This window comes from Salvelinus sp. IW2-2015, linkage group LG8 (assembly GCF_002910315.2).
Source record: "Salvelinus sp. IW2-2015 linkage group LG8, ASM291031v2, whole genome shotgun sequence".
NCBI classification, from domain to species: Eukaryota; Metazoa; Chordata; class Actinopteri; order Salmoniformes; family Salmonidae; genus Salvelinus; species Salvelinus sp. IW2-2015.
In genome coordinates this window covers 12,931,314-12,954,199 of record NC_036848.1, presented here as the reverse complement: position 1 = coordinate 12,954,199, position 22,886 = coordinate 12,931,314, and the positions used below count along the sequence as shown (strand labels likewise).

At 44.4% G+C, this 22,886-nt stretch overlaps 1 protein-coding gene across 2 annotated transcripts in view; it reads left to right on the top strand.

Annotated features, from left to right (window-relative positions):
* The window catches only part of fgf13a (fibroblast growth factor 13a), a 45,992-nt gene that overhangs the window by 17,535 nt on the left and 5,571 nt on the right, over positions 1-22,886 (top strand). For both annotated transcript variants that reach the window (XM_023992465.2, XM_023992464.2), the window contains exon 4: positions 19,357-19,555. In XM_023992465.2, coding sequence (XP_023848233.1) covers positions 19,357-19,555 — 199 coding nt within the window. The remainder of the gene's footprint in view (positions 1-19,356; positions 19,556-22,886) is intronic.

Here is a 22,886-nt window from a genome sequence, read left to right as displayed (position 1 = left end):
ATCAAGTAAGTCTCTCCCCAACCTCCTTCTGTGTGTGTGTGTGTGTGTGGTGTGTGTGTGTGTGTGTGTGTGTGTGTGTGTGTGTGTGTGTGTGTGTGTGTGTTGGTGGTGTGTTGTTGGTGTGTGTGTGTGGTGGGTGTGTGTGGTGTGTGTGTGTGTGTGTGTGTGTGTGTGTGTGTGTGTGTGTGTGTGTTTCTCAATGAGTCAGTGTGTGAACCGGTCTTTTTGTCCTCTGTTGCTCAGTGGAGGTAGTGGGAGTCTCCTTGACTAATCTTGTATGGTCATGAAGAGCCCATGTCTGACTCCTGCTCTCCCTGGTAGAACACAGTGGCTCCATATAGCCAGCTTGCAGCAGATGTCTCACATCTTTCCTAACCTCACAATCATTAAGAGCTACCTACAAGAAATATTCCTTCCTTCCTCCCTGCTACTTTCTGGCACAGCCACATACCCATTTGCGGTGCAAAGTCAATGCTACATCATGATCACAGTGCGTGTGGAATACTGAGCTCTCACCATAATGACATGTTTCCTAACAGGTGTCCCCAGTTGTTTACCATCTGTGCCCAGCCTTGCCTCTCTCACCAGGTGGCTAGAGTGGGTGTATTAGCATGGGGCCTGGCTGGCAGCATGATTTGTGGTGGCGGGGGTGATGAGTGTGTATGCCTGCTAATGTGTGCGCGAGAATGTGAGTGTGTGTGCGGATTATGTGTGTGCGATGGAGGAGAAGAGTGTGTTTGTTGTGTGTGTTTCTTTGTTTATGTGTGTGTGTTGGGGTGGTTCGGCCCTATGCCCTTGTCCCTGCCCCCACACCCCATGCCTGCGTCTGACCTTCTGGGCTGTACGGAGCTGAAATGCCGCTGCTCTGGCAGCAGTCCGCATTACTATGGTGACATGAACAGCTGGAAGAAACAGATGCAGTATGTGGGCTGCATGGAGCCATGAAACACTGTGTCCGGGGAGAGGGGAGAGAGAGATAGAGAGAGGGGAGAGAGAGATAGAGAGGGGAGAGAGAGAGAGAGAGAGAGAGAGAGGGGGAGAGAGAATAAAGAGGGGGAGAGAGAATAAAGAGAGAGAGAGAGCGAGAATAAAGAGAGAGAGAGAGAATAGAGAGAGAGAGAGAGAGAGAATAAAGAGAGAGAGAATAAAGAGAGAGAGAGAGAGAGAATAAAGAGAGATAAAGAGAGAGAGAATGAAGAGAGAGAGAATAAAGAGAGAGAGAATGAAGAGAGAGAGAATAAAGAGAGAGAGAATAAAGAGAGAGAGAATAAAGAGAGAGAGAATGAAGAGAGAGAGAATAAAGAGAGAGAGAATAAAGAGGGGGAGAGAGAAAGAAAAAAGCATTTGTTCCAGCAGCCCATAAAGATCCAGAGGCAGCAGCAATACCAGCCGACCAATTAAGGAGCCGTCTCTGCATTTCAACCATCTCCACCAGCCATAACGTCCACTCCCCCCATTCTCTTATATCATATCTGTAATAAGTATAATTCAAACACCCTTGTTATTTCTACTCTCTTCCATTCTATTTAGGTATAATACCTGCCAAACTGTTTCTTCGCTTTCTAGTTGACTATATCTACCTATCNGCATTTCAACCATCTCCACCAGCCATAACGTCCACTCCCCCCATTCTCTTATATCATATCTGTAATAAGTATAATTCAAACACCCTTGTTATTTCTACTCTCTTCCATTCTATTTAGGTATAATACCTGCCAAACTGTTTCTTCGCTTTCTAGTTGACTATATCTACCTATCTAACCTAAATGTAAGCCTGCGGCTGGCTGGGAAACTAGATTAGGCATATCTGATATAATTCAGTGCCATTAAAAAGCTGAAGGATTTATAAACAGGAGGCCATTGAAATATACGGCTCTGGCAGCAAGGCTCCACATCTTTGATTAAATGTGCAAAGTTATGAATAATTCAGTTCCCATGCAGCCCAAAAAATATCCCTCCTCACAAAATGTCACCCTCACCATCGGACTGGTGGCGAACTGGCCGTGACTGGGGAGAATGACAAGGATTCCCATGAACCCTGAGAGGAGGGGAGCGTGCACGAGCAGTCACGAACACACGCAGACACACACACACACACACACACACACTGAGTGACAGATAGCCCACATGGTCACACCAGGAGGGATGTGTGATGTACAGTGCATTATGGGGCATTGTGTGTAGATTGATGACGAAAAAAACCATCCTGCATGATGGAGATGAAGACATGCTCACATAACAGAAAGTCAAACACTTAAAGCCCCAAAAGAGCAATCATGGCCAAGTTAAGAAGCTTAGAGTCAAAAAGAAAGGAGTCTTTTGGTGAGCCAGCTGGCCAGAGGTCAGATGACAAGCTTGGGAAAAAGCTAACAACGTGTTCCCTTAAAAGTTAAACCTCATATAATCCAATGAAAACTCTTCAAAAGTCTCCAGTTTTCAGATATCAACTACAAGTCTAGTATCCATTCTCCGTGGTCCAGGGCTTCTTGGCCATTAACAGCCCTTGGCCGGGATTCAATCCGATTGCAGRTTGTTGGCAATGCACCATTTAAATGTGGTCTTCAGGAACATTGACTTTAAAAGCCGCATTGTCAACCAAAAAAATCYAAATCGAAATCAATTCCATCCCTTGTCTCAATAAGTCTGATCAGACTATAGTTATGGGCCATAGTAGAGTAGAAGGAACCTTAAAGCCTGTGTGTAATTACTATACATTATAATGACCATTATCACAGGGTTGAAACATATCTGCCGGGATCGAGAAAGCGGAGAACGCCTGAGGGGAAAACAGAGACATAATACAAATAACCCCCCCCCCCCATTGTTAACAACAGTCCGCTACCCGTGCTCTGTTTCCTCTGAGTGACTTTAATGATATGAGCACCGCTGCCTCTAATTAAAACGTATGCGCTGAGCTGCTGCTTTAATAGAATTTAATAGAATAAAGATGGATCCTGCCTGGACTCTACAGGCTGTGTGTCTACCCACGCATGCGCGAGTGTGTGTGTAGTGTYGGGTTCCCAGGTTATTATACTAGCAGCTTTCATAGTAGATATAAAAGAGCTCTCAGAAATACTCTATTTACTAGATGCTATATTTAACTCACCTGTGGTGGTGATTCATAGAATAAGCTAAAGTGCTCCCCTCAGGTGACTGTCTGTGTCTTCGTGTGTTTGTTTTTTGGTTATTTTACAGTATATACAGTAACAGAGAGAGAGAGAGAGAGAGATACAACCCATATTTATGTTTATTTATTTTCCCTTTTGTACTTGAACTGTTTGCACATCGTTACAGCACTGTGTATAGACATAATATGACATTTGAAATGTCTTTAATTTTTTGGAACTTTTGTGAGTGTAATGTTTACTGTTCATTTTTTATTGTTTATTTCACTTTTGTTTAATATCTATTTCACTTGCTATGGCAATGTAAACACATGTTTCCCATGCCAATAAATCCCTTGAGAGAGAGAGAGAGAGAGAGAAGAGAGAGAGAGAGAGAAGAGAAGAGAGAGAGAGAGAGAGAGAGAGAGAGAGAGAGAGAGAGAGAGAGAGGAGAGAGAGAGAGAGCGAGAGAGAGAGAGAGAGAGAGAGAGAAGAGAGAGAGAGAGAGAGAGAGGAGAGAGAGAGAGAGAGAGAGAGAGAGAGAGAGAGAGAGAGAGAGAGAGAGAGAGAGAGAGAGAGAGAGAGAGAGAGAGAGAGAGAGAGAGAGAGAGAGAGAGAGAGAAGAGAGAGAGAGAGAGAGAGAGAGAGAGAGAGAGAGAGAGAGAGAGAGAGAGAGAGAGAGAGAGAGAGAGAGGTGGGACGGATCTGCCCTCTCCTCCCTCCCAATCATAACCACATGAAAATAGTTTAGGTATATTTGCCCTCATTGTTTGACAATTTTTTGAGGTTGTATTTATATGTGTGTTTTTCTTTGATCCTAACCTCTAGTAATGTTAAATGCAGTAATTACTTACCATTACAACAAAGTATAGCCTACTGTATTTTATAGAATCTTTATTTAGCACACTGCTGGTGCTTATAGTCTTGAATTCCCCCTACACACTTATACAGCCACCTCCAGACTAAGATTGTGCAACCCTCCGACAGCAACATAGCATTCAGCTTTGTAAATGGGACGATAGTTGTGTTTCATGGAGGAGGCAAGATTTTCCATTTGAGCTGAATTAGTGAGTGGATTGAATTGATTCGTTATTCAGCAGGGTGTCTGATAACCACTTCTCGGTCTGTCTGTGTGACTGACTGCTCCGTGCTGCTATGGTAAACTGCTGCCTCTTCACAGGAGGGGGGTTTGGCCAATTTCTGGCCAGCGTTTCCGGGAGATTCCCAAWCAATGGMGGAGACGCAGGCGACGACGTAGGCTAGCCAGGGAGGCAGGGGGCTGCAGCTGTGGTGTTCCTTCCTCTGAGTACCATTGTGTAGGTGGTGGTTGTGAGTGTGTTCAAGTGTTGGTTTGTGAACGTGTGTTTGAATACCTTCTAAAGTGCATTCAGAAAGTATTCAGACCCCTTGACTTTTTCCACTTTGTTACATTACAGCCTTATCTTAAAATGGATTCAATTGTTTTTCCCCCTCCCCCCCTTTCCCCCTCACGCAATACTCCATAATGAAAAAGAAAAAACTTTTTTTTGAATTTTTTGCTAATTTCTTAAAGATAAATAACTGAAATATCACATGTACATAAGTATTCAGACCCTTTACTCAGTACTTTGTTGAAGCACCTATGCCATTTTTTTAAATTTATATTACATATACAGTACCAGTCAAAAGTTTTAGAACACCTACTCATTCAAGGGTTCTTCTTTATTTTTACTATTTTCACATTTTAGAATAATAGTGAAGACATCAAAACTATGAAATAACACATATGGAATCATGTAGTAACCAAAACCAAAAACTACTTCTTCAAAGTAGACACCCTTTTCCTTAATGACAGCTTTGCACACGCTTGGCATTCTCTCAACCAGCTTCATGAGGTAGTCACCTGGAATGCATTTCAATTAACAGGTGTGCCTTGTTAAAAGTTAATTTGTGGAATTTCTTTCCTTCTTCATGTGTTTGTGCCAATCACTTGTGTTGTGACAAGGTAGGGGTGGTATACAGAAGKTAGCCCTATTTGGTAAAAGACCAAGTCCATATTATGGCAAGAACAGCTCAAGTAAGCAATAAGAAAACAACAGTCATACGGAACATTTCAAGAACTTTGAACGTTTCTTAAGTGCAGTCGCAAAAACATCAAGCGCTATGATGAAACTGGCTCTCAAGAGGACCGCCACAGGAAGGAAGACCCAGAGTTACCTCTGCTGCAGAGGATAAGTTCATTAGAGTTACCAGCCTTAGAAATTGCAACCCAAATAAATGCTTCACAAAGTTCAAGTAACAGACACATCTCAACATCAACTGTTCAGAGGAGACTGTGTGAATCAGGCCTTCATGGGCGAATTGCTGCAAATAAACCACTACTAAAGGACGCCAATATGAAGAAGAGACTTGCTTGGGCCAAGAAACACAAGCAAAGGACATTAGACCGGTGGAAGTATGTCCTTTGGTCTGATGAGTCCAAATTTGAGATTTTTGGTTCCAACCGCCATGTCTTTGTTAGACTCAGAGTAGGTGAACGGATGATCTCTGCATGTGTCGTTCGCACCGTGAAGCATGGAGGAGGAGGTGTGATGGTGTGGGGGTGCTTTGCTGGTGACACTGTCTTTGATTTATTTAGAACTCAATGCACACTTAACCATCATGGCTGCCACAGCATTCTGCAGTGATACGCCATCCCATCTGGTTTGCGCCCAGTAGGACTATCATTTGTATTTCAGCAGGACAATGACCCAGCACACCTCCAGGCTGTGTAAGGGCTATTTGACCAAGAAGGAGAMGGTGTGCTGCATCAGATGACCTGGCCTCCACAATCACCCGACCTCAACCCAATTGAGATGGTTTGGGAACAGTTGAACAGCAGAGTGAAGGAAAAGCAGCCAACTAGTGCTCAGCATATGTGGGAACTCCTTGAAGACTGTTGGAAAAGCATTRCAGGTGAAGCTGGTTGAGAGAATGCCAAGAGTGTGCAAAGCTGTCATCAAGGAAAATGGTGGCTACTTTGAAGAATCTAAAATATATTTTGATTTGTTGAACACTTTTTTGGTTACTACATGATTCTGTATGTGTTATTTCATCGTTTTGATGTCATCACTATTATTCTACAATGTAGAAAATAGTTAAAATTAAGAAAAACCCTTGAATAAGTAGGTGRGTCCAAACATTTGACTGGTATTGTATGTGTAATACATGTACATATCATTGCAGACTCATTATGATAATTGACATTTCATCTACTGGGGTTGTGGGTGTTTGTGTGCCCATGTTCTTCTGTCCACGTGAGAGAGAGAATGTGTGAAAGGAAGGGGCGAGAGGAAGGGTGTTCAGTACATGTGTGGGTGACGCAGAATGCACCAGTGAAAATGTATGAATCCAGAGGAGTCACAATGTGTGGGAAGAGAYGGAATCAATTAAACATGTATTTTCCTTTATCCTGTCTACTCTCCTCTCTGCCCCTTTCTAGCTGTTTTTCATCCGGCCTCATATGTAATATTCAGCTCCTCACAGTTTGTCACAGCCGTCTTGACTCACCGTTGCTGAAAAATACAGATAGATGATAAAACAGGCTTTTCATGGTGTCGAAGGGAAACGATCCTCGTACACAGCATTATCACCAAGATGTGGTAAATGGTTTTACAGTGTCTGTCGATGTTCTGTATGGTATGTTTTCTAATCAGGTAGGCTATCAAAAATGTGCCATGTTACTGTGCATTTCCTTAAATTCCTTAATAGTGTTTCTCTGTGACAAATGATGACCATTGGAGTGTTCATGTTGACGTCAATGTTCTCTTTAAAATGACTAGCTAGTGTCACGACGTCCGCCGAWGTCMGTCCCTCTCCTTGTTCGGGCGGRGGTCGACGWCACCYACCTTCTAGCCATCACTGATRCATTTTTCATTTTCCATTGGTTTTGTCTTGTCTTCCTTCACACCTGGTTCCAATCCCATCAATTACATGTTGTGTATTTAACCCTCTGTTTCCCCTCATGTCCTTGTCGGAGATTGTTGTTTTGTTTGTATGTGATGTGCGATTTAGTGTTGGTGTGRGACGGGTTTTGTASCCACTTTGTTATTTTGTACATTTTGGTTGTTTTGGAGTTTTGTCAGCKTTTATTAAACAACTCCGTTTATACCAAGTTTGTTCTCCTGCYCCTGACTTCTCTGCCACCAACACGCACCCCTTACAAGCTAGTCTAAACTGTGTCTATGGTATTTTTCCAAAGGTGCCTTTGAAGTTTGGTCATTTATTTAGCTGTGGGTCACTAGGTGTAGAGTATATCACGAGGGTTCCAGTCTGAGTCTAGGAGGGGGGACTAGGGGGTATGGAGACAATAACATATAAAAGGAATGGAAACATTGTAGTTTGGGTTTCCGAATTATCATATGTTCGAATTTTGCAGATCTTACATAATATAACGGAGGTTCGTGTAAACAGTGTAATGAAAATAATTTGGTTTACTCTGACAAAAAGGTGAAGAATGGGAGGTGTGAAGTTGTACTGCTTTAATACTGTTCTTCTTCTTCTGTCCCTGTGGGGTCCATGCCTGTGTGTATGTTTGAGTATGTGTGTTCTTCTTCTGTCCCTGTGGGGATCCATGTGTGTGTATGTTTGAGTATGTGTGTTCTTCTCTGTCCCTGTGGGGATCCATGCCTGTGTGTATGTTTGAGTATGTGTGTTCTTCTTCTGTCCCTGTGGGGATCATGCTGTGTGTATGTTTGAGTATGTGTGTTCTTCTTTCTGTCCCTGTGGGATCCATGCCTGTGTGTATGTTGAGTATGTTGTCTTCTTCTTCTGTCCCTGTGGGGATCCATGCCTTGTGGTGTATGTTGAGTATGTGTGTTTTGCATGGTGGAAAAGGTTATGAGATTTCAACCCAGAAGCAACAATACCTTTGCAAAATAGCTGTCCCTATCGCAGGGATCCTCTCAGGGGTCATTAACCAGCCATCGTGTGTGTTTTGTGCCTGTATGAGTGTGTGTTTGTATTTTGTATTTGCAAGAGCTTTTCCACCAGCTTAGAMCCTCCAAATCTATTCRGAACAAATGAACACATTGTAAATGTTCTTTTTATCTGGGGATAGAGGGGAAAGTGTTTTTTATTCCACTGCCACTCAGTGACTAAATACTAAAATAGTGAGGCCATTGAAAAGGGAAGGCATTTAGACAGATTTGTTTGTGAGAGAGGATAGTGAGCGGTGGCGGCGCCATTAMCTTTGTGAGTCTCCCAGGCTTTGACATTGCTGTAAAGACTCCAGCACACGGCTCAGCCTTGATTCTATTGGTGTCATTTCAGTTAGTAGAATATGGGCACTGGGCGCAGACACAGGACTGGCAGCATCGATTTGTGCTCGGGCGTGAAGAATGGCGCCAATATTCTTACAGGGAAGATCAGATCCATTATGCCTTTATTTCTCGTTCCACTGCCTCGCCTCGGGGGAACATTATTGGGTTTTAATTACTACTGTGCATTCATTTGATTGCAATTTCAGAGCAAATGGTAATTGATTGTGTTTTCTTTCTTGGCACGGCTACAGGAAGGCATTGAATATGCATTACCCTCTATAAAACTCACAGGGCTGTAGTATTGTGTTGTAGTGCTTGTATTGTTTTATGCCTGTGTGTGTGTTGATATTACAGATGGGCTGGGGAAACCTCATGCAGCATGTCACACTCAGTGCTTGCGTCAGCCTGTAAACGTCTCCCCCCTTGCTGAAGCTATTGGGTCGTAAAGTGTTAAGGCGCTATCGCTAACCTGTACTGGGATATCCCTCCACTGCTGTAAATCTGCCCCCCCCCCCCAGGTTCTAGAGGACTGTCTGTGATGCCTGATGAAGAGGAGTATGTGTGTTTATGTGTGTACAGTATGTGCGGCCGGTAGCCTAGTGGTTAAGAGCGTTGGGCCAGTAACCGAAAGGTCGCTGGTTCGAATCCCCGAGCCAACTCGGTGAAACGTCTTCCGATGTGCCCTTGAGTAAGTCACTTAACCCTAATTGCTCCTGTAAGTCGCTCTTGGAAAGAGCGTCTGCTAAATGACTCAAATGTACAAGTCTGTATGTAAGCAGGGTTTATGGTGAAAGACACTGCGGGTGCTGTATACATGTCTGTGGAGAGAGGCTTAAAGTGAATCAGTGAGCATAAAGGACACCTCTTAAAGGAATGGGATATGTCCTTTAAAATAGATGGATGTAGGAACGGAGAGAGTGATAGATATGATTAAAGGAGGCTGAGAGAGTGCCTGAAAAAATGATGAGGTTGAGAGATATATGGGGACAGAGGGGAAGATAGGAAAAGAGTGAGGGGGTGAGCTATCCATTTATCTCTCTCTCACACACATAAACAAACACATTACTACAACAACCATCTCTTGCATGTGTTCCCCTATACATACTCCCTTACACACTCACTCAGTCAGTCACCACCGAGGCAGGGGATACCCTATGTGGGAGGGGAGGTACAGTGAGGCAGGGGATACCCTATGTGGGAGGGGAGGTACAGTGAGGCAGGGGTCGGGATGGTGACAGGGAGGAGAGGAGAGGGGTGAGACCGTGGGGTTTCCCTATGTTGTAGTCACAATAAAACCAAATAAGATATGGATCATAAAGCTCCCACCAACATGACTCATTGACTGCAGTACACAACACGAGCCCCCCATAGCTACGGTGATAGGGGGTGGTGAGGGGGTGAGAGGGGTACACAGTAAGGGTGTGTGTGTTCTCTCTCTCACACTCCCTTTTAATCACAGCTTTGACATGTATCTAAGATTGATTTCCAGCCATGGCGACATGACACACTCCAAAAAAATGACTCTCCTTTATCTTTAATCTCATTGGTCACATTTAGCCTCATTGATTTTCCATGTGATAGGGCTTTAATACTGTAGGCCGTTACAGAATGGTATTATTACTGTCGGCACAGTACACTATAATAGTAGCTGCCTATACTAGAAGCATATCTCTCTGCTCTCACTCTCTGATGTGTGTGAAGTCTTCCAGCTGTGCAGCATTTCAACAGGGGGACTCATCAGCTCACTACTGTCCCTCTCTGCATTGTCCTGTGCTCCAAGTAAAGCCATGTATTCTAATGTACCCAAACCACCAGTCATAGACAGCCAGGCTTGGGGAGGAGAGGAGGGGGAGGAGAAGGAGGAGAGGAGGGGGAGAAGGAGGAGAGGAGGGCAGATCATTTCCATGCAGATAGCTTTTTCTCTCCTCTCTCGTTTTTTTCTTTCTCTCTAAAATAATGTTCCCTCGCTCCAATTTGCCGAGATGTGTTTTGCTCCGTCTAGCTCTGGATAGTCGTGATTAAAATGGTGTTTGCCTRTTATCACCGCACCGTGYGTTTCACTGAACACTAGCCATTACTATTGACTGAGGGAGAAACTGATGCAGCCGCTGGAGTCATGTGGATCCAGCTGCCTCTGTCAAAGAGACTCTAATAGAATAGGACTAGGGTTTCCCTCCATCTTGGCTCCTCCTTGTGTCAGATTCTTCTGTCTTCCTTAGAATAGAACAGGGGTTTCTYGAAATCCCTTCCATCTTGGCTCTAAAAGGGTCTGTGTCTATCTGAATGTCGCTGTCCTCCATAGACCCAATCTCGTTCAATAAGGCGAGGCTGGCAATCCCTTCCATTTGGCTCTCAATGTGTCTGTGTCAATCTGTATGCGCCTGTCATCCATAGCCATTCACTCCACTCCAGGGTGACTGCAGCGAGCCAAATCCACATAAGCTCATTAATGGAGGTAGAACAGGACTCCTGGCTCAAAAGCTGAGCAGCCCATCGTTTTCCCACCAAGCTGTTAGAGCACGGCACAGGAATTAATACTCGATACGCTGTTTGCTTGCCATGGTGATCACAGAGAGAGGGAGACGTGGGAGGAAGGGCAGGAGAGCGGGAAGAGAGATTGGGGAAGTGAGTAATGGGGAACGGGGGGACTCGAGAGAAAGGGTTGAAGAGCAACGAGGGAGAGAGGAAAACATACAGAAAAATAGAGAACAAGAGCAGATGTTTTGCGCTAACTTACTACCTTTAAAGGAACTGCTCTCTGCCTCCACACGGCTAGACAAATGCCTGGGCTTGGCGGTCAGAGAGAGGCAGGTTGATGCATGGCCAAAGCACAGGGAAATAAAGCGCACAGCATTAGGAGAAAGATCACCATGAATGGCTCTTTAGGCTGTTGACACTTGTTTTCAGGATGTTGTTGTCCAAGGTTTTAAATTTGTTGCATTTAAACATTCAACRCAGTTTAGTATTTTGGGAAAATAACAGTCCATTTCAGCATCCTCTTCATTTGCAGCCTCCCCTGCACTGTTGTTGTTGATTTTATTAACGCAATTATAATGAATTACCTTTCACCAGATAGAACTCAAAGGAGTTTAATCCGATCCCTCTCTCCGAAAGCAGATTTGCATTTCAGTACGAGGGTTTAATTGGTTTTATCTGACCTTCAAACCGAAGCATTAGCCATGGTCGCGCGCTAACGGAACAGTTATATAAGTGGAAAACTCCATCTCTGGGAAATCTTTTTAAACTGTGAAGAGCTTTTTCTGGGAGAATGGTTGAGGACTGTACTCCTTACTCAGTTACCCTGCTTCTCAGAAGTCAGAACAGTCAAAGACTTCTTCATCTGTCATTTAGTTCAGACACAGACCTAGACATAGAGAGACAGTACAGACACCCTGGGGGCTAGCTTGGGCTCAGTCTGTCATCAAAGGCAGAACTGACTGCAGCAGACATGGCCTCTCCCCTAACGGTCCTTGATTTCCTTGGCGTCTTGTTAGAGTAGACTGTTGATGACCAGGTTAACGACAAAAGATATTTAGCAGCCTGCATGCATATACATATACATATACATATACATATACAACTAGGACACTTTAGAAAAGCACCAGCAAGGGGGCCATTTTGACGCCCAAGGGTCAAAAACGATTTCCAAAACATTTTTTTTTATCCTTCTGAAATTTTTGGACTTTGTCAAGCAACTAGTAACCGACAAACACTGAGTATGCCAAACCATAGGAACACCTTCCTAATATTGCGTTGCAAATGACAGTATAGCCCCAAACCTAGATGGCTGAGTTAGCCGTTTGGATAAGGGGATTGTAAATGTAAATGACAATTGTTTTAGATATATTTTACCTTATGATCGCTGGAGACAAATGTGAAACCGGTAATATGACAGTAAGCTGCAGCACATTACCTTTTCTACTGTGAAGTTTAGGAAATGCTGGCCTTATCAATCAATCAAATGTATTTATTAAGCCCTTTTTACATCGGCCCATGTCACAAAGTGCTATACAGAAACCCAGCCTAAAACCCCAAACAGTAAGCAATGCAGATGTAGAAGCACGGTGGCTAGGAAAAACTCCCTAGAAAGGCAGGAACCTAGGAAGAAACCTAAAGAGGAACCAGGCTCTAAGGGATGGCCAGTCCTCTTCTGGCTGTGCCGGGTGGAGATTATAACAGTACATGGCCAAGATGTTCAAACGTTCATAGATGACCAGCAGGGTGTAACGGTTTTCCTCCTCCTCTAGTGATTGAACCAAGGCGCAGCGTAGTGAAATGACATGATTTATTGAACACGACGAAAAAACAAACTAAACTTGCATAAACAAACAAAACAAATAAACGATGCAGACAGACCTGAACGACGAACTTACATATAACGTGAAGAACGCAATGAACAGGAACAGACTACATAAAACGAACAAACCGCAAACAGTCCCGTATGGTGCAACATATACACAGACCACAGGAGACAAACCACCCACAACGAACACTGTGAAACAACACTACCTAAATATCGACTCTCAATTAGAGGAACGCCAAACAACCTGCCTCTAATGAGAGGCCATAACCAAGGCAACCTTAAAACCAACATAGAAACAGCAACATAGAATCGCCCACCCAAACTCACGTACCTGACAAGCTAACACATACAACAAACTAACATGGCAAGTGGTCAAACGTCAGACACAAGGGGTTTAAATAATAATAATCACAGTGGGTGTGAGGGTGAACAGGTCAGCACCTCAGGAGTAAATGTCAGTTGGAGAGAGTCGAAAACACCAGGTCCGGGACAAGGTACACGTCCGGTGAACAGGTCAGGGTTCATAGCCGCAGGCAGAACAGTTGAAACTGGAGCAGCAGCATGACCAGGAGACCTGGGGACAGCAAGGTGTCATCAGGCCAGGTAGTCCTGAGGCATGGRCCTAGGGCTCAGGTCCTCAGAGAGAAGAGAGAAAGAGAGAGACAGAGAGAGAGAGAGAATTAGAGGGAGCATACTTAAATTCACACYGGACACCAGATAAGACAGGAGAAATGCTCCAGAGGGGTCGGGAGACACTGTGGCCCRGTCCGCTCAGACAGGATATAACCCCACCCACTTTGCCAAAGCCCAGCCCCCACACCACTAGATGGATATCTTCAACCACCAACCTACTACCCTGAGACAAGGCCGAGTATAGCCCACCAAGATCTCACCCACGACACGAACACGAAGGGGGCGCAACCTGCAGGGATGTAATTTAGAGACTCAAGCTTCTGTAGACATGCACAAATCACAMTATAGCGCCAAACCTACCGATTTTGATTTATGATTTCTAGAAAGTTGAAATTATATGCCCAGCCTTTACTGTATAGCCACCGTTAGTAATACCCGCATACATTTAGAACTGTCACTTTAGTGTTAGTTTCCTTACATTTCGCGTCATTCCATTACATCGTTAGTTMAACTTCCTTACTTCAGTCACGTTAGTGTGGTTGTTCTMGAGGATCGCTAGCAATAGTGGATCACATTAGGCTAACGTATTACAAGTTGTGCAATCATTTGGGGCATGTAGCCTATTMGAATCATTATGGAACGCAGACCATATGTACAGTCGCAGTTTAAACCTGGAGCCTGGRGCATGGTTCACAACGACTGGTCCGTTGTCATCACAGTTCCATGATTAGTGAGGATTATTAGGACAGATTTATAGGAYTACTGTTCAACCCCTATTGTAAACTACTCTCACCTTGCAATATTTCTAGTTTTTTTTATTATTCATGAGTACTCTGATAACCCTAAATAATATACAAGGTCAGAGTATTTTTAAATCTACCAAATTGGTGCAAAACTTTTTTACGAATATGRGTGTATTAACATGGCTTTCTTTATTTGATCCCTAATATTCTGAACCGTTCTTTTATTGTCTGTCGAGAAAATTCCCATTCAAATGAAAAGGTACACCAACTCTAAAGGGATGGCTTTAGATACCTGTACTGAAACCCCACTAGAAAATCTGTCAGCCAGCAAGTGGGAGGGTTTCAGTGGTTGAATGACATTTATTCAGCATGCGCAAGGGAACCACGCTTGCAAAGCCCGTTACGCACCTGCAGGTAAGTCTTAACAGTCGTGGTGCGTGGGTAAAATCACTGGGGAAGCCAAGCCAGGGGAAAAAAGCCATATTACAACCTATGTGTTGTGATAATTGCGTTGTTTGCTCTATAACCTGTTAGTTCATATGCCTTGCGACCGTGATATATAGTCCTAAATGCCGAGTCAATAAGAAGACACAGTGGCAGAATAAATTCAACCACACCTTTGTTTCATCACAAAACCGGAGAGCAACTTCTGTTTGGTGAAGTCCACAAAGCATATAGCATGTAACAAACAGTTACATGGCCTACAGCATGGTCAAGTAAGTTAATGTTTCTGACATTTTCGGACTACTAAACAACTATTGAACCACGGAGAGTTACCACAAGTCGCAAAGAAAACAGGAGCTGCCTCCACTATTCCAGCACAATTTCAACATCATCCAAATTTGGCCTCCCTTGATAAAAAAAGTACAAAATAATAGCCAATCAGCGTTGAGCTAAATTGAGTGAGCTGGCGCACCAAAAAAAAGTGTCAAGGGATGCCCTTCAATCACATAGGGCTATTATTTTATATTTTTATCAAGGGAGGCCAAATTCTCACTGGCTTCCGTTGCATTCAATGCTATGGGTGGCAGCAATGTCATACTCTTTATGACCAGACAGCATCAGATAGATGGCCTACACATACAGAGAGGCGCTGTTTAACTCGCTCAGATGCTTTCTCTGGTGAGATACATTCAGCCTTTTGCGAGTTGAAGGAAAATTATGAAACACAGAGAGACGAAATAAACATGATTTTATTTGTATTATTTTATTAATTTTGTAAATTTTTAGGGGAAGCCTGGCTGAATACCAACTACTGAGAAGTACATAGGAAAGTGTACATTTCCTAAGTATGAATAGGGCCTTAGCCCTTCTAGTGTTCTCCATCGGTGTCATGGTAGCTTAGCAGTGTGCCAGGGTTGAGCTGACAGGAAGTCTCCATGGAGGTGCCATGTCACCGGCGCCGTCTGACAACAGCAGTGTTCCTGTCACCATGGTCTGGGCCAGGGCTGGCTCTGGGAGTGACAGGGACAAGGGAGGATGAGAGATGAGATGAGAATATTTATCTACACTGAAGGTGTTTTCACACTTGGTCCATTTCAGACAATTTGTGAACTCAGTGTGGTTCCCTTCATTTTTTMGGTGGAATGTGAACACTCCGAAGGAGCTCAGAACCCTCAAAAGAGCCCTGGAAGCGAACCGAACTGAGAGCATTTTGAGAGGTAGTCCAACTACTGAGAGGTAGTCTCAAACGGGCAATGTGAACACAAAGCTCTCCAGGTTCGCTTGTCATTATTCCCACACCACACAGTAGACTACTGCAACACCGTTTCCCCTGCCATAACCCCTCYCATTGGTGAGAGAAGATGATGTGCAGGTTCATGGAAAAAAARGTGTGCTGTTTATGGATATTGATTAGAGATTGTCAAGGATGCACAGAAATTCAAAAATACACTTTGTACTGACACGATGTTCAGATTATTTGTTTGCAATATGTTTATCTATAGGCTAAYATAGCTTCATAAGCTGTTTATTGATTGTGGGGTTTGAATAGTGTGAGAAGACAACATATTTGGTGAGAATCACAACATAGGGTACAAAACCAAGGTCCTTGCTATCTGGAATCCTTGTGATGTCCCAACTCTGACATTACACCATTGAAGTTGACATTTAAAATGGTTAAGGTAAGGGTTAAGTTTAGGTTAGGGTAAGGGTAGGGGTTAAGGTTAAGGTTAGGATTCAGGGTAGGGACGTCCCAAGGATTTCAGATAACGCTAACCACAAAATCAATGCTAGCACAACGCTACATCAATGCTAGCACAACGCTACATCAATGCTAGCACAATGCTACATCAATGCTAGCACAACGCTACATCAATGCTAGCACAACGCTACATCAATGCTAGCACAACGCTACATCAATGCTAGCACAACGCTACATCAATGCTGAATGTCTGAAAAAGATATTGGTTCGTTTCTAATCATAGCAATGTGAATGTAATGAGGACTCAGACCACAAAATAGGTGAAGTGTGAACTGGCAAAAGAGTTGACTCCTCATTCAAAGGCAAGGTGAATACACAGAGAACAGAGTTCTTTTCTTTAACTGTAAGTGGACTATACATGTGTAGAGACTCCAGCCCAGAGTGGGAGTGAATGTATGACTACACGAGCACGCACATGTGCATTTAATCTAGTGTTGCACTCTCTTTTGTTTCTCTCCAGAGAGTAGTATTGTGTTGATGACTGGGTGACTGATAGTCAGTGGTGTAAAGTACTTTAGTAAAAATACTTTAAAGTACCACTTAAGTCATTTTTCGAGTATCTGTACTTTACTATGTATATTTGACAACTTTTACTTCACTTTCCCTGACACAAGCTTKATTTTTCCTGACACCCAAAAGTACTCGTTACATTTTGAATGCTTAGCAGGACAGGAAAATTGTCTAATTCACGCATTTATCAAGAGAACATCCCTGGTCATCCCTATTGCCTCTGATCTGGCAGACTCACTTAACACAAATGCTTKGTTTGTAAATGATATCTGACTATTGAAGTTTTCCCCTGGCTATCCGTAAATAAATAAAACAAGAAAATCGTGCCATCTGGGTTGCTTAATATACGGGAATTTGAAATMATTTATACTTTTGATACTTAAGTATATTTAAAAACAAATACTTTAAGACTACTCAAGTAGTATTTTACTGGGTGACTTTCACTTGAGTCATTTTCTTTTAAGGTATCTTTAATTTTACTCCACTGGTGATAGTTTGTCATGATCACACAACAGATATGTGGTCCAGGACCCATCATCCATCTTATGACTGACATCCAKTGTGGTACAACTGAGCAATACTAGCTTGTCCCAGTCTGAAAAACATGTAAATTCTCTCCTTTCTAAAGCATTTGCCAAGTTGCCATAGGACTGTAGTATAACCCAGTGTAGTAAAAAAACTAAACAAAGTTTTCCTTTCTCCCTGGTGATTACTTGATTGATCAATGTCATTGATTTACCAGAGTCCACATGCCTGTTGTGCGAGGCGGGAGAGAAATTAGAGGTTCTATTCAATCTGTGAAGATTAGATTCCGTGATAGAAAAGCAAAGGTTATTTCCCATTGAGCCGACATATGCAGTGTTTACCGTGAARGKYGTCTCCGCTAAAACGGGAACATGGCCTTTAAATTTCAATCACGCTGTTGAGCTGAACTTCAGTGATGCGGATTAAATAGAGCCCTAAGGGTAGCCGATCCTACAACACCCAAGATTTGCCGAACATACAGGTTACTTTTTTAAAATCCTTTTTTCGTGACTTCCAATTGGTAGTTACAGTCTTGTCCCATCGCGGCAACTCCCCTACGGACTTGGGCGAGYCGAAGGTTGAGAGCCACGCGTCCTCCGAAACACGTAATGACGCCTCAAGCACTGCCTTAGACCGCTGCTCCACTCAGGAGGCAAAACATACAGGTTCTTAAAGTGACAAAATAAAGTCAACCGGTTGCAAGACTTCGGTATTAAGCCTAGCCAATGAGCACACAGGAGAGACCAACATTTAATATACTAACAAAAACAGGTTCTGGTGCAGGGTCAAGGGAAGCACTATCTAAACATGAATTCAACTTCAAATGAAGAAAAATCTAATGTATTCTCTCAACTTAGTCAGCCAGTCACACACTAACAACCAGCCTCATGGAAACTTCCCCCTCAAACAACAAAGAGATCTTATTTAAAGAAACAGTCAGCCAATGAAATGACAGGATCAATCAATCAATTAGGCCGAGGCGCYCATGATAAGCAATGTCGGCTCATTGTCACACCTGTGACAGTTGTCCCAGGTCTAAATGAGTTCCTGATTAGACAAGAAGAGTGAGAAACCAGCATAACTTCCAACCACGTCTCAGATTTGAATACCCCAGGTTTAGTTCATTGGTGTTTCTTCCACTGTGGACTGAATGTGTAGATGGTTCCCAGGCAGAAAGCAGTTGCAAGGTAATTGGGAGACGACAGAGAAAGCAGGAAGAACAGTGCTTTAGTACGGTAGTATAGCAGCGGTTGTCTCAACAGATAATTCCATCTCCCTATATTATAGAAAACTCCAATAGAGACGACTTCGCAAAATGGAGTGCAATACACACAGGCACGTGTGCTTGTGAGGACGCACAAACGCACACATGCATATATATACACACACACACACACACACACACACACACACACACACACACACCTGTCTCTTATACACATCTAGATGTGTATAAGAGACAGCACACACACACACACACACACACACCATCTGAACCTGTTTATGCCCACTGCTGGGAGAGGGCAATAGTTTGGTGAAGGCTTGACTAATACATAGTAATCATGTCTTCTATTACAAAGCCTCTGCAGAGGAAACATCCTCCAACAAATGTAATTATTAATTGTCCAATATATTATTAAAACTGCAGAGTAAAATTATAATTAACGTTTAATCTTATGTTTAATTAATGGTACTTTGTATCTATGGCATAAAGCTATTAATTATTTGCAATGATGAACATAGAAGCTTTTGAAAATACCGTGGTAATTTGGTAAGCATTGAGAGCTGTATGTCTTGAATCAGATGCTGCAWAAGGATTGTTCAATCCTTGAGTGTGTGTAAGTGTGTGTACTCTCTGAGCAAGGGTGTGTGTTTGAGTCTTGCCTTCACCTCCTGTTCTTAAGTAATGATGCTTCATATCTCAGTGCCTCTCATTTACTAAAAATCAAGAGATGAGGACTCTTAAAACCTCCCTCATCAGTGTCCCGCCCTCTCCTTCAGCCAAGGCTCATCCTGTCTTCTCTGTCTCTCTCTCCCTCCCTCTCTCTCTCCTCAGGAACACTTCACCCCGGAGTGTAAGTTCAAAGAGTCTGTGTTTGAGAACTACTACGTGACCTACTCCTCCATGATCTACAGACAGCAGCAGTCTGGTAGGGGCTGGTACCTCGGTCTGAATAAAGAGGGGGAGATAATGAAGGGYAACCACGTGAAGAAGAACAAGCCAGCAGGCCACTTCCTTCCCAAGCCTTTGAAAGGTGAGTCTGTCCATCTTTTTAACTATACGGTGCTTGGCTCTATTTTGAAGACAATGGAGAAAAATAGGGAAAGGTTTCTTAGGAAACTTTACTTAAAAAAAATAAGTTTGTTGATTATTCTCCCAAGGCCATTACATTGCAATTGAACGTTTATTGGTATTTCACTATGGCCTGGAGCACTGAGCTTTGGCAGCGGTTATTTGTATGAATGGGAGACTTTCCCCCCAAAAACACAAGGCTTCTCTTTGATTAAAGGTCCCTGTTCCCTTTACCTATTCTCCCTCTCTTCCCCTCCCTCAATGTGGGTAGTATCTCCCTACGGCTTGGAGAAAGGCTGCTCTCAGCTACCCAGCCGCTGGGTGTTCTGCTCGGAGGCGATGGTGTGTGGGCAGGGCTATTGAGCGCTTCCCAAAAGCCATTCATACTTCACTGGAGCCAGACAGTGGAAAAGGCATTGGCAATGTCCTTGGCAAAAAGCTGCGGGAATGATAAAATTCTGCCTGTTTTGAATAGTGACAGCTAGGCTTTTTAACGCTAATGTCATGGCCAACCAGGCCAGGTGCCTCATGGGAGGAGAGGGAAAGAGGGGGTATGATTGGGTGCTGGATAGATGGATCTGTTCATGTTAAAAAGGCCAAGCCTCTTTCATCTAGATCAACACACAGGCTTACCTGAACGAGAAAACAGAGCGTGAGAAAGCATCAGTACTCCACTTCCACAAGATGAAAGGATGAGCTTTCAGATGAAAATTCCTCCTCAAAGTAAAAGATCCACTAGCGACCCAAATTACTCAACCGACAAGAAATGAGCACCGAGCGGCGAGCAATTTATGTAAAAAAAACTGATCAGATGTTCAGTCGTTCTGTCATTTGGATATGTCAGTTCCAAGCTCCTTTTATGGTTACAATTTACAGACTAAAGAGAGAGTGTCACAAATACATTGTTATCCCGTTCATGTACGTTCTGAAAATCACGGTTAAGAAAGTCTAATAAGTTGTAGTGCCTAAATGAGGGCAGGAGGGCATTGGAGAGTGATGCACTGGGCATTGAATCCCTTTCAAGCCCTTTTTCACAAGGGCAGAAAGGAACAGCAAACAGGCAGCTGTAATGACGATGATGCTTTCTCTCCCAGGTTGGCTGGTCTGTTCTCATCCACCGACCAATCGYCCAGTAGCTCATTAAAAATCCACATCTCTGCTCACTGAGATCACTGGGTTGCATTTAACAGCCCGACCAGGAGGAGAGAGAGGTATGAAGGGTGTGAGGAGAAGAGAGAGCTTGGATGACGGTGAGAGAGAGAGGTGATGAAGGGTTGAGGGAGAGAGAGAGAGAGTATGAAGGGTGAGGGAGAGAGAGAGGTATGAAGGTGAGAGGAGAGAGAGAGAGGTATGAAGAGGAGAGAGAGAGGTATGAGAGGAGAGAGAGGTATGAAGGGTGAGGGAGAGAGAGAGAGGTATTGAAGGGTGACGGGAGAGAGAGTATGAAGGGTGAGGGAGAGCAGAGGTATGAAGGGTGAGGTAGAGAGAGAGGTATTGGAAGGGTGAGGAGAGAGGTATGAAGGTGAGGAGAGAGAGAGGTATGACGGGAGAGAGAGTATAAGGGTGAGGGAGAGAGAGAGAGGGTATGAAGGGTGAGGGAGAGAGAGGTATGAAGGGTAGGGGAGAGAGAGGTATGAAGGTGAGGAAGAGAGAGAGGTATTGAAGGAAGAGGGATGAAGGGAGAGAGAGAAGGTCTGAAGGGTGGCGGAGAGAGAGAGAGTATGAAGGGTGATGGGAGAGAGAGCGAGAGGTATTGGAAGGGTGAGGACGAGAGAGAGACGAGTATGAAGGTGATGAGGGTAGAGAGAGGATCAGAGAGGTATGAAGAGCTGTGAGGGAGAGAGAGAGAGAGAGGTATGAAGCGGCGATGAAGTTCGAGAGCGAGAGAGAGAGTATGAAGGGTGGGGAGAGAGAGAGCAGGAGAGAGAGGTATGAAGGTGAGGAGGACGAGTAGAGAGTCAATGAACGGTGACGTGAACGGGAAGGATGAGGTAGAGGAAGAGAGAAGACGGTATGCAAGAGTGAGGCGAGCAGAGAGAGGTATGAAGGGTCGAGGGAGAGAGAGAGAGAGAGTATGAGGCGTACTGAAGAGAGATGAGGTGAGAGAGGGAGCGATGAGCGAGAGAGACGGTAGAGGAGAGAGAGGCTATGAAGGGTGAGGGAGAGAGAGAGAGGTATGAGGTGAGGGAGAGAAGAGAGGTATGAGGGAGGGACGAAAGAGAGAGAGGTATGAAGGCGTGAGGAGAGAGAGCACGACGGACCGGTATGAAGGGTACGGAGGACGAGCGAGAGCAGAGACTGAGCGGATGGAGAAGACGGTCAGAGGGCTGAGGGAGAGGAGAGAGGACGATAAGCGTCGCGAGCGGAGAAGGTCCAGAGAGAGCGTGCAAGGCGGGAGAGAGGAGAGAGGTCTATGAAGGATGAGGATGAGAGAGAGAGGTATTGAACGGTGAGGGGGAGAGAGAGTATGGGGAACGAGAGTAGAGGGGACGACGAGACGAGGAGTGAGGCATGGGAGCAGATGAAGGGTAGCAGAGAGGAGAGAGAGAGAGTAGACAGGGTCGGGGGGAGCGATGAAGCTGTGAGGGATATAGAGCGTTGAGTGAGGGAGTGAGGAGCGGGGAGAGGTATGAAGGAGGAGGAGTCATGAAAAAGGGGTGAGGAGCGAGAGAGAGAGCGGTATGCAAGGGTGAGGGCATAGAGAGGTTATGAAAGGGTGAGGGAGGGGCGACGAGAGTTATGAAGGAGAGAGATGCGTATATGAAGGGTGAGGAAGAAGAGCGAGAGATGAGGTAATGAACGGGTGAGGAGAGAGCAGAGGTAGTGACAGGTTGATGGGAGAGAGAGAGTACTTGATAAGCGCTTGTGAGGGAGAGGGAGAGGATTATCATATGGGTAGAGGGAGGGAGATAGAGAGGTAATGAAGCGGTGACGGGAGAAGAGAGCCTAGAGAGACCCGGTATTGAAGCCTGTGAATGACGACAGAGAGGACACTATGAAGGGTGAGGGATAATCGTGAGCGAGAAGAGCGTATGCACCTAGGAGTTGAGGAGAGAGAGGTTTGAAGGGACGAGAGCCGGTCTAATGAAGGCTGCTAGAGGCGCGAGAGAGAGAGAAGAGATTGTATACGCTCACCGCCATGAGCGTGAGGTCACCCGGATCGTCAGAGCGCGAGGCTATATCGTGACATCCATGTCTGAGGGTAGACGTAGAGAGAGGTTTGAATGGGAGGGAGAGACGATGAGAGGTCATGAAGGGCGAGCGCAGAGAGAAGGTATGAAGGAGTGAGGGAA